This window comes from Copadichromis virginalis, linkage group LG13 (genome assembly GCF_057382275.1).
Source record: "Copadichromis virginalis isolate Kocher_CV1m ecotype Utaka linkage group LG13, C_Virginalis_male_GT1.1, whole genome shotgun sequence".
NCBI classification, from domain to species: Eukaryota; Metazoa; Chordata; class Actinopteri; order Cichliformes; family Cichlidae; genus Copadichromis; species Copadichromis virginalis.
The window spans coordinates 18,598,723-18,611,717 of NC_140630.1; the positions used below are offsets into that span (position 1 = coordinate 18,598,723).

Here is a 12,995-nt window from a genome sequence, read left to right on the forward strand (position 1 = left end):
CTGTTAAACTATTAGCAATTATCTGATTAGCCACATTAGCCATCTGTCGTCATTAAGCTAGCAGCTAGCAACTATGTGGAGGCTAGCTTACAAATGAGTTCTGCCCATCTGTATTGTTAATAGACTGTTCATTTAGCTAGATAACACAATTATTTATGTCACCAGAAAAACCAGCACTACCTCACAGAGCCTAAAAATAGTCTCTCTTTTTTTCACCACCTAAGAGAATCTTAATTTTTTTTTATCAGGCAGCTTAGAAATATTGTTGTCATTGATGTTATTGTTTTTATTGTTTCAATTTTTTTTTTTTTTTAAAAAGCCCCTTAGTTTTTATGACAAAAAAATAAGACGCTTTGTCTTATTTTTTTTTCTCCAATCCTTTTAAAAATAGTATCTAATATTTTCCTGTGAGTCGGTATTGAGTTTGACAATCCCAACTGCCACACTTCGGCTCATTTTGTTTTAGTTTTCATCAATTTCAGTGTTAGTTTTAGTCATATTGTGGGGATTTTTTTTAAATTCAGAAAAAAATATTGTAATATTAACACAGACATCCAGCAGACATCCAAGTAAAAAAAAAAAATTAAATCAAGCCTTGACAAGCATGTTGTGAGGAAAAATTTGACCAAATTGAAGGTTTTTCATTCACATTTTTTTATTTGAATTAAAACTTTATTTATTTTTTATTATTTTAATTACGTTTTTTTCAAACTACATAATTTTATTTGTTTTTCCTTTTTTCACACCTACTATTAGTTGTTAATACGGTTCAGTTCACTATAATAATCTCAGTCCCATTCCTGGTTTTACTGAGGAGAGTCTGAGGAAGCTGGTTCATTTTAACAGTTGTATATTTACAGGCACAAATTTTACTAACAGGCTGCAAAAAATTATGCAGCAGGCTAGCAAAAGTATTTCCGCAAATGTAAACTGCAGTCATTCTGTATCGCTGCTGTAAGCGCCACAGGACCATTTGTCCTGGACAGCTTTAGCCTGGCAGGGAGGACAGAAGCCAGCTGATTGAGGATTGGTGGCATAGCACTGTCCAAACTCCTCTTGTGGAAACAATCTGATGAACACAAGCTTGACGTCCCACAGCCTAAAATGTGAATGCTCATTAACCACAATCACACACTGATGATGCTCTTTGACCAGACCGCTGAGCACACATCCTAATGAATGAACAGGTTGAGAAGCTGTGAAGAAGCAAAGCATTCCTCCTCCCGCAGACTTGGCAGCATATGGGCTTGACAGCCGTAAAACACGCAGGTGGAGACAGCAGGGGAAGAAAGACAGTCACTGTGAGACAGAAAAAGGAGAAAACTACTCTGACGGCGTTGTTAGCTGTCGAAAACCGACGGTGTGAAGCAGTGTGGCAGAGGGTTGCCGTTAGCCATGGGAGCTGTGAAGAGCTGACGGGCTGTCTGGGAAATGTCAGTGGAGAAATGAGGCCTAAATGGCTGGAAGACTACAAGAAGAAAGTGACCTACATACTAGATGGTCAAACGGGGTACGTAACCAGTTGACTGAGCACACAACAGTCTCATACTGAAAGACTGTGAGAATGAGAAGGAAAGGAAGAAAGACCACCATGACCAAAATAATACACTCTTAAACCCAACTGGAACACTTCTGTCCACAGTAAGAGGTCAGATTTCTGCTCAACTCAAAACATTCCCTCTATTGAAATGTGGCTTTCAGACAAGCAGTTAAGGCCTTTAACTGTACATTTTTGGTGTGTGTGTGTGTGTGTGTGAGTAATCGTGTAAGTCTGCCTGTGTGTGCAGTCAGCGCGTAAAGACCGTCTGAGTGTGTTTTCCTGGCTCCTGGGCTCCTCAAGGGCTATTTACAGTTTTCATTCTGCTCAGTCAGGCCCCAGGAGCAAGATTACTGATAGGAAAGTTAAACATCAAGCGTATCTCACACATGCATTGCCGTCATACACACACAGAAACACACACACAGCTCCTTCTCATAGCCTTGACCACAGTACGGTCTCCTGCATCCTGTCTTGCTACAGGTAAAAGTCAAGGACCCAAACCCAAACATTTGACTTTTGCTTCTCTTTTCTGGGCCTTCAGACAACAACAATACTCCTGGCAAGAAGATACTATGATGTTTTTTTTTTTGTTTTTTTGGGGGGGGGGGTGGGCGTTCAGAGCAGTTGCTGCTCTACGCAAAAATTTTACAGATGGAGAGAAAGACTGGGAGATGGAATTAAGGAGCCTGGGAAAAGACCAGGTCTGATCAAGCTTCTGATCAAACATAGATAACTTACGGCACTTTCTCATGCTGAATTGAATCAATTAAACATCTGTTCCAATGTGTGTTACGGCCACAGGCTGGAAAAGGAACACACACGGGGCTGTAGTAGAAGCAGAGACTGAAGGGTCTTTCATGGTTTGTACTGTAACCGTAGTTTGTTCAGTGACAGATTCTGAGGTTCTATTGTGGCTTTGCATGCTGTATGAAGGCTTTTAAGCTACACGAATGTGTACTTTGACTAGAAACTATGGATGAAACAGCTGCACAGCCACATCTATTATGTTTCATTTGTTCCAAACAGAAGACTGACAAGATGTTTGGCTCACAGATGTGCACTGACTGGTAATTTGATGGACGCAGCATATGTGTTTAAATCTGATGGCCTCGAAGAATAAAGACTTGCCATACGTATGACTCTCACCCCCGCAGAGCACACTGATATCAGCATTCCTCCAGCTCTTTGCAGAGGTTAGCCTATCAACAAACGGATAACCCCCACTGCAAAAACAGGGCCATTTTAAATATTTTCAAAAGAAAATCTATCATCATTTTGATCGTTTACTCGTTTCAGACAGTTACCAAAAGCTGACGGCTTGCAGCTGTGCAAATGTGAGGATTTTTCTTCAGTTCTCTGATATTTGATAGACAATAAAATGGAATAATAAATAAAATGAGAACGAAACAGCGGTGAGTTGAAGCTCTAAATAACTTAGTGTCATATTTAATCTTAAAATATGAGTTCTAAAGGTGTGGATTCATTTTTTTATTTATTTTTAATAGATGCATTATTTATTGAGAATTATAAAATGAACAACTTGATAAATATCCGAGCTCTAATGTTGCGGTCCTGTGCCATATTGATCTAATTAGCGTGCAGACCAGTGCAGATGTCAAGCTCATGTGGAACACTGTCCATAATTTGCTCACAAGACTTCTCTCAAACAGAAGTGTCTCGAGCAGCGTGAAATGTGGATTATGAAGGCATATCCACAATATCAGCAGAGTGTTCACTGATGCGTGTTTTACACACGAACAGACATCACCCGCCCCTCCACTTTCCTGCTTCTTACTGGCTAGTCAGTAGGGTTAAAAGGGAAGATGGTCTTCTGAGAGATGAAAGGTGATCTAGGTGGATTTTCCAAATTTGATTTTCAAGGTCTTCTGAGAAACCAGCCGTTGTAGACAGCCATGCAGAGCAATCAGTAATGTACACTGTATATGTTAGGCTCGTGAAAAAGTGCATGCCTTGGTTTTGGTGTGTTTTCCTGATAGACACGTGCACTCAAGTTATATCGATAGGGTCATTTCCGAGCTCTCGCGGGCTCAATTAAACACTTCCACAGAGTAGCTGTACTCATTAGAAGAGTGGGCCGGTGGGCCTGCGGTGTGTATAGTAACACAGCTGCTGGCTTTGAGGCTTGCGAGTCAGTCATCGTACCCACACTTTCTACACATGTATGCAAAATGTAAAAAGGTGACTTATTGTTTATTAGAACAAAAACTGAAAGAGCACAGTGGAACTATAGCTTGCAAAACCTCATTTACATTGCAGCTCACAAAATCCTCGCTCAAAAGGCAGCTATGAAGAGAGCAAGACAGAGAGAGAGAGAGAGAGAGGACATCCACCTCAGTGTTCAGTACGAGAGGAAAGACCACAGCTGTGTTACACAGGCAGTAAATTGAAATGACAGAGTCCCAGGCCTGTAATTTCACAATGCTCTGCTGTGCATAAACATTCTCTGAATGATCTTCATTCCAGGCATTATCACTCCTCATGGGATTACCAGCTATGAGGATGGATATATTAGACTGTAAAAAAGACCTGAATGAAATTCATTCTGCCTCAGGGCTAGACCTATTCTGCCCTGTATAGTAAATAACATAATCTAGTTTATTCATTCATTAGCTTTGTGGTTGAATTACATCTCTCTTAACTGCTCTGGTGTAGTAATCCTTTCATTAGTGATTACCACTTTAGTTACTGTGCCAGCCTTGGCTTCTTATCGTGCTTTCAATCCAACCCCCCAGCTCCACCCTTCACCCCCATTTCTTTGTCTTTTTCCATCTTGCGCTCTCCACTTTAGTCACACAGCCAGTGTTGGCAGGTAGTAGGCAGGCTGTGTTCAGTCTTGTCAGGGTAAATTATGGATCAGGTGGCCAGTGAGCTGTCAGTTGTACCAGCTATGTGGTGATGCCAGAAACACTACAGGCATTCCCTGGCACAGGCACACACGCCTACCACCTCCAACCCCAAAATGCATAGATGTGGTTATCAAAGCGACCGGGCTGCTCATCTTTAACCACTACTAATCCTCATGTGTTTTCATCTGGCTATCGCTTATTCTCTGCTTGTGTGCAACATACACACATGGAAGCACATGCTGTGGTTTATGCACAAACTAAAGCGAACATCAGATTTATCCAGGCTTGCACAACAGACACACAAACACACGCATATGGTGTGCAGCCTCCAACTCCTCTACTCTGGAGGGGCTCCAACATGCCCCCGCATCTCAGTACAAGGTATCTTCTGGCACAGAAAATACATAATCAGTGCACAGACGTTTTGCAGTTACACACACACACACACACTCGCAAAAACACACACAACTCCTCCCCTTTTCCAAATCAACTCATTCACAGATGGGACACGCACTCGAACTAAAGAGCGGGGCTGTTAAGAAGACAAAACAAGGAGAGAGAAGAGTTTAATTTCATACCTGTCAAACAAAAAGCTTAACTAAGATCCTTTACTGTGCGCGAGCCAATTTAATCAGCATTACAGATGGAGATTTTCTCTCAGTGTTGCCTGATAAAAGGCCAAGAGAGAAGGGGAGGAGAGGCAAAGAAATAGACAGCGAGAGAGGATGGATGCAGAGAGAAAGCAGAGGGGGGAGGGAGCGGCCAGCGGCCCATACACGCCAGGGTGTAATTTTAACACGTGGAGCTCACAGTCTCATTACAGGCTTCGGTCTGAGGAGCGCAGGGGTCAGACCTGATCCAAACCCACAGTGACAAGTGCAAATGGGATTCTGCTGTCTGTCTCAACAGCCTACATACACACGCACAAACACTTTCTCCCAAAAGCAACCCCCTCCTCCTCTAACACATACACACAAACACACACTAAAGTATTGTATACATGAGAGCAAGTACACCCATTCACACAAATGCAGCACAAAACCAGCCTTACAAGGTAAAGTGCAGATTTTTGTATGACGTTAGCCTTTTCAGTTAGCCTCCTAACACTAATACTGCGTTCCCTTGTATTAAAGTTCAGCAGTTATATATACTGGAGCATCACACAATTAAAATCTTTATGATTCAAATTGATGAAAAGAAAGTGTCCGTTAGCATCGTTTGGTACAGACGAGGGCAACAAACCTCTGGGACAGTTACATAAACTTGACAAAGTCATTACTCATTCTTGACCCCAGCAGTGGCTGCACAAGTTCATTCAGATAAACACACATTTTCCCAATACATACACATAAATCTCGCTATGCACATGGGACCATCATGTGGGGCTGGTGCTGATTTGTGCAATCACCTTGATGAATCACCCTTTACAACAACCCTCAGAGGATTGTCTCTATTGTTAAGCAGAACCGCTCAACATGACCTAGACACACAGCTTATACATGCACACACGTAACCAGGGGGGGAGGCAACAACGCAGGAATAAGTTACACATGACCTTTAAGTACGTTGTGTTTAAAATGCAACGTCTTGAGTGAGATGCTACGGCGATAAAATGTGCTGCTGTACATGACCTATGAATGAACAAACAACTTTTAACACAAAAATACTCTTGAGCAGAGGGGCAGGGGCTCGTTCCAGTGTGAATGGCCGTTCATGTAAAAGGAAACCACAAAATAACCATGTTTCCTCTCCGCTTCACTGTTAAACCAGCATATGTACAAATGCAACCTGGTAACATGCAGAGCGTGAAGCAGGGGGGAAAAAAAAGGTGTTCTTAGAAATTAAATATGAAAACCATAAAATATGCAGCCGGCTCCCACTATGCCAACGCTGCCTCTGACACAGGCTTTCTCTCCTCTGTTCCCACAGCATGTTTTATTCAGCACTGATATTCTAAAAGCTGAAATAGAACAATCTATTTCCCCTTGCACTCCTCACTTCTGATTTGCCGATGAATATTTCAGAAGAATGTCAGAAAAGACAGAGAAACTCCACTCTGCGAGCCAGCATCCGCCTCATCTCTCCTGCCGTCTCCCATCCTCCCACCGTTTGACACGACAGCTACGTGATACTAGTGCAAGACTCGCCTAAGTAGCTGATTTGCTTAATTTTCTCCATGATTTAACAATTTGCGGAGTGCGCGTTGAGGAGCTGGAGAAGGGGAGACGGGAGAACGGGGAGAGGCAGAAAAAGTCAAAACTGCAATAGAGGTAAGAAAAGAGGCAAAGCGACACAGTGTGCCGCAGACTGGATGTCAAACCTTGTTCTTAAAGTTCAAGTCAGACTTTACTTTTTAAACTCTACATTTATATGAAAAAAGTGAAGAGAAAAGGGGATTTAAATGTATTTTAGCTTCAAACTTGAGGGAAAAAATGAAGCTACATGCTGCAAGTGTAAACAAATAAGTAAATTATGGACACATGTGAAAGGCACACATCTGCCTCTGGTCTTGCCAGTCCCTCATGCCTATTTATACCTGACTGGAATGCCAGTTAGTGACTGACTGCCTGAGTGACACACAGTCTCTCTCTGACATACACACACACACACACACACATGCACACACACATACACGCAGCTTTACAGGCAGGGCTATTGTTCTGTTTCAGTCTAAGCAAAGTCGTGTGCACTACTACAATGTATCAAGGAAATAGAGGGGAACCAGTAAGAAACGAAGATATTAAAGCTTCTTTTATAAAAACACACACTCATGCGCCCACACAGAGAAGTAACTAAAGCAGAGATCGTACTCACAGTCTTTCAGTGTTTCGGGGGATATTCCTTGGCATGGTTTTGAGACCCAGTCCATGGCAGTCTACTGTGGTTCCGCTGCAGGTACACAGGGCTGGGCAGCCACTGGCATTGCCCACTATCAGGGCAGAGAGCATTGCCACCCACATCCAGAGTGGCTGCCTGGCCAACCTGCCCATGCCTGCCTCAAACCAGCTTTCTCTAATGGCCATATTCACCAGAACGACAACCTGCTCTTCTTTAACAAGCCCTTACTTCTCTGTGTGTCCACCTTCCCCTCTCTACGTCTGCTTCCAAGAGTCTTGTTACACCTTACAAGTCCACTAGAATAAATTCATATATTTGATGAATATGAACAAAAAAAAAAATTACACGTGAGAAATGCTAATATTTTCCTCTCTGCTGTAAAGCCATACAAATCCTTTTTTCTTCTTGTAGAATTCTTTTGATGCTGGTTTGATATCCACCACAGTTTGCAGATGTAAAAGAGAAAAAAGAAAAGAAAAGAAAAGAAAAATAAGCAGTTGTTTCTTATGTTCTCCTTGCAAACTCTTCTCCTCTCTCTTGTCTTTGTGGAGTTGGTGTGCTCTGGTCTGCACACGTCTGCGTCTCTGTCCTCCGCTCACTCAGTCCCGCTCTGCTCTGCTCGCCTGAAGAGAGAGGGAATAGGCAAAGAGAGGAAAGAAAAAAATGCCAGTCTCTCTCTCTTACACACACACACACACACACACACACACACACACACACACACACACACACACACACACACACACACACACACTAGTCATCCATCACAAGGATCTACAAATAGCAGAGCCCCCGACTCCACCCCTACCCCTCCTCTCCTCACCCACTCCTCTCCCTCCCCATGCAACACCCCCTCCAGAACCCTGCCTGAACTCACTCTCATTCCTGAGATCCCCTTTTCATTCCCTTGACTCTATTCACAATACAAATCTACACCAAGTATCTTTCTTTTTCATTTCTCACTCACTCCACTCCTTCTTTTCTCTCAGGTTTGCCTCCAGGCGAACCCCTAGAGAGAGAGAGAGAGACCTAACCTGCATGACACTGCATAACCCCTGCCTGAAGGGAGAGGCTGTGGGGAGACAGTGGTCTGTGTGTGTGCGTGCATGCGTGCGTGCGTGTGTGTATCCAGTAGGGAAGAGAGGAATCAACACCTCGGTCCGGGGAGGCAAAAAGCCAGAATAAATAATCAGTTAGTGTGGGTCTTAACATGTACATCAAGCGTGGCCACACAGACAGAAGCAGCAGCAGCAGCAGCAGGGAACTGGAATAAAAGAAACAAAACACATATATTCAGTCTGCCTCCACAGATCATGAATCTGCAGGGGAGGCAGACCACCGCCATAAAAAGTAAATCAAACACTATACTTTAAGCACAGCATAGCCACGGGAACAAAGAATATAATCTAATATATGCAAATGCAAAGGCAAACCACTAGAATCCCAATCTTACCTGCTCTGTTTTTTAAATTTGTCAGAGCAACTGGCACACAATCTGTCTCCCAATGCCAGGATCATACACTGGACTCAAAGCTAAAAAAATATATATGTATTTAAAATAGAAAAAAATACGTTAAAAAAACCCGATATGTGGCATACAGTGTGTGTGAGAAAGTGTTTGCCCCCTTCCCGATGTCCTAGTTTTTTGCATGTTTATTGCACGTAGATGTTTCAGATCATCAAAAACATTTTAAGGTTGCGCCACGGCATTTCAATCGGATTCAGGTCAGGACTTTGACTTGGCCAATCCAAAGTCTTCATTTTGTTTTTCTTAACCCATTCAGAGGTGGACTTGGTGATGTGTTTTGGATCATTGCCCTGCTGCAAAACCCAAATGCGCTTCTGCTTAAGGTCAGAAACAGATGGCTGAACATTCTCCTTCAGGTTGTTTTGGTAGAAAGCAGAAATCATGGTTCCATTTACTACAGCAAGTCTTCCAGGTCCTGAGGTAGCAAAACAGCCCCAGATCATCACACTTTTTTGGAAAATGTGAGACAAGCCTTTTTTTGGTCACCAGTGGTTTTCTCCTTGAACTCTCCTATGGATGCCATTTTTGCCCAGTCTCTTTCTTATTGTTGAATCATGAACTCTGACCTTAACTGAGACATGTGAACCCTGCCGTTCTTTAAGGCTGTTCTGGGTTCTTTTCCAACCTCCTGGATGAGTCATCCATGTACTCTTGGAGTAATTTGGTAGGCTGGTCACTCCTAGGAAGTTTTACCCCTGTTCCAAATTTTCTCCATTTGTGTATAATGGTTCTCACTGTGGTTCACTGCAGCCCCAAAGTCTTAAGAATGGTGGTGTATTATTTAAGTGATTCCTTGATTCAGCACATCTGCCAATAATCAGGCCTGAGTGTGTTTAGTGACACTAAACACTAAAATCATCAATGAAATCACATTTAATTCCCGATTTAACTATATATGTAATTACTTTTTCACACAGGACCAAGTAGGTTTGGATAACCTTTCTCCCCTAATCAATAAAATCATTTAAAAGCTACATTTTGCATTTCCTCAGGTTATCTTTATCTAATATTAAAATTTGTTTGATGATCTGAAACATGTAAGTCTGACAAATATCCAAAAAACTAGAAAATCAAGAAGAGGTCAAACATTTTTTCACACCACTGTATGTAGGAAATCATTTCCTTTGCAGGAATTAATAATAAATCTTTTTTTACTTAGTTAAAACTGTGTGTACATTTATCAGAGACTGACTGAAGTTGACAGTGTAATTGTAGCTCTCAGGAAACTCTCCAAATGCATTTCGACTTCATGGAATTGCAAATCACTATTCTAGATTTTGATAGAAAATGGAGCTCTGATCTTAATGACTTCAGGCCATAATTGCTGGGTTCATTTATATTACAAAAAAGCATTAAGAATAAAGGTGACAACTTAAAATGAAATGTGAAACTTTATGAAGAAAGAAAAGGAATAACTCCCATGGATCAGACTTCCTCACTGTGCATGTCTCTGATTTTGCATACTGATCATCTACTTAATTAAAGACTCTTCATAAACCATTAAGCACCATTAATTAATACTTAGGCCACTATTACCGCATGTCAGCTGTTCTCCCAAGAGATGGGCAGTGCTTTACTTCAAATAAATGAAGACAAAGACAAGATGCCTTTAAGCACCAAGATTGCCTCAAGAAGTGATTGAGTTGGTGTCTGTATTCACGTTTCTGGTTTTGCAACTTGTTTTTTTTTTTTTAAGGATTAGTCAAGAACTATCATTGCTATGCATTATTAACACTTCACACTTTTCAAAATATAAAAATACTGAAATCTTTACTATAGTGCGTATCAGACACCTCAGCCGTGGCTCTGCTCAGCTTGAGTGCTTTAACTTTACAGAGAGATTTGCTGGGATGAGCAGATCCCTCCTAACATTAATATCAGTAAATCACACAGACATAACAAAGACAATAAAGAGTCACAGATGATGCAATAAGATATATTTGAGTTTGTGTGCATCTGTCTGCTTTGATGCTTGTCCAGTTCGGAACATGCACATATGAATGTGCACATGCAGGTGTTCGCACTTACTCGAAACAAATCAGTAAAAGCTCCATCTGTCCCAGTAAAAATGTCAGTGCAGTATAGAGCTTCCTTCAATGAATGGTTAATTAAAGAGGAGACAGTGGTGTTTAGTGGTAATAGGGGGTGGTGGTAACATCCCTCCGCTCTCACAGAGCTTTGAGAGGAATGCACACAAATATGCAAAAGGAATAATTCTGCTGTTTACAAAGGCATAGGACGACATAGCAGCATTTACAATAGTCTGGCAGAGGAGAGTTTGCAAAACAGAAGATGTTACCAAGAACTGACTACAATGAGGAAAACCAATTAATGTGGAAGCATTACATATGCTTAGGCACCCATGATTAAATTCTGTGTTACTGTGAAGAGCAAACCAAGGAAAGGAAGTCCAAAAGGTATAAAAGGATAAAGAAAAATGTAAATAATTGATTCATTTAAGCAAGATAAACATGTTTTATTCCCATCTTTGCAGTTTTAAAAGCCAGAGGTCAAAAAGCTTGGTATCATGTGTGGTCAATATCCTCTTTGACAACTTGCAAATGCTTCATGGAGCCAAGCCAAGAGTTCCAAGAGTTAGAGTCTTGGTTAGAGTGGATTTCGAGGTGTGTTTAGGATCATTATCCTGTTGCTGAATAAATCCTCTTCTTTGCAGCTTCAGCTTTGTTTTTTTCCTTAACAGACACTATGCTAGAATTTGCTGCTAATTAACAGAATCCACTCTGGTGACACTGGCTCCAGCCCAAACACAAAACAGTGATGTGTTCAATCCTGCATAGCTCTCATACAAAGTTTTGTCTTTTACATCTCAGCTTGCCTTCATTATTTCTGTTAATTGCCATTTCTTGACATTACAGATTTAAAAACAACAACAACAACAACAACAAAAAGCAAACAGGTATTTTTGCATCTTCTCTTCTTCAGCATTTTAGGTGTGTTTAAAAGAGCTTATGCTTAGTGGGACTAGGAGGAAGATTGAGGAGTGTTTTGGAAACTGCACCACCTTCTTTTCAATGCCTGTGAACAACATCTGGTCTGACAGTTCAATCCTTTTGGATGGAATAATAATTTTGCGTTGCCCAACTCTTTTTTTTCTATAATTGTGTAAAACAATACCACAATATCTTCATCTTAGCAGACAGGCTTTTGTGATTAGTTCATCGTTCACTCACTTTAATAATTTACATTTATAGAAACCTTAAACAGGGGTTCCCACATTTATGCATGTTTATGCTATTTTCATACATCTTTCACCCAAAACTACTTATGTAGTTAACTAAAAAGAAACCAACATATGCTTGAAAAGAAAATACAAAGAAACCCAAAATTCCACAGTGTGCTTCCGACCAGTCATTTGTATTTCTCTCTAACACAGCTGTGCCTCGGAAAGGCATAAAAAAACCATATATCTTTTAATTGTGTTTTCCTTTTAACGCAAATGATCGGTTAGTGAGTTTAGAATATGGACAGAATTAGCCCCCTCTAAAAGGCATTTTAATGCATACATTCAAAGCAAAATCACATCCACTCACAAACCCACAAACATATATATTTTGATACAATGTGAAGTTGATTACAGTACCAGTGAGTCATTTTACAGTCATCAAGCTCATTGCTAAATAAAACCCCTGTGGAGTTTTAGCTGTAAAACAATACACTTCCTTTTGGGGACATTGTCTGTTATATATATATATATATATGAATGAATGATTTGGGGAACATTCCCATACATGTTTAAGGCATATACTTACAATACCAACCATACATTGACACCACAATGACAAACAGGCATTCACGCTGTTATGGAAAAAACATTTTCTTGCTACTCAAACTTTCACCCCATAACTGCATTCGCAAGTTGTCTTCTTCTATTTAAATTCATTATTGATTACTGGCCTAAACTTTTTAATGCAGGTTTTCAGGTTATTTGGTACAATTAAAACAACTCATATGTACTTTATTGACAACTTTCAGGACGTAGGATGTTTTGATATGTCCTGTTAGAGAAGCACGAGTTTCAAGTACAGGGAAACCTTTCAAGTAGCTACTTATATATGAGTATATGGTGGGCATGTCATTTTATTTTAATAAATCCTGAGAGCTTACACTACAGAGACAGCTGCAGCAACCTTTATACACTAGTGACTCAAAAGTGGATAACCTCTACCCATGAGTCTGTACTTCACTGATTATTTACAACTAA

General features: G+C 40.8%; 1 protein-coding gene across 4 annotated transcripts in view; it reads right to left on the reverse strand.

The window, feature by feature from the left end:
• The window catches only part of slit1a (slit homolog 1a (Drosophila)), an 83,008-nt gene extending 75,091 nt beyond the window's left edge, over positions 1 to 7,917 (reverse strand). For 2 of the 4 annotated variants that reach the window (XM_085477745.1, XM_085477744.1), the window contains exon 1: positions 7,222 to 7,917. In XM_085477745.1, the coding sequence (XP_085333871.1) occupies positions 7,222 to 7,430 (209 nt within the window). In that variant the 5' untranslated portion in view covers positions 7,431 to 7,917. The remainder of the gene's footprint in view (positions 1 to 7,221) is intronic. The other 2 variants (XM_085477743.1, XM_085477742.1) reach the window with 1 other exon arrangement.
• Positions 7,918 to 12,995: the final 5,078 nt, after the last annotated feature.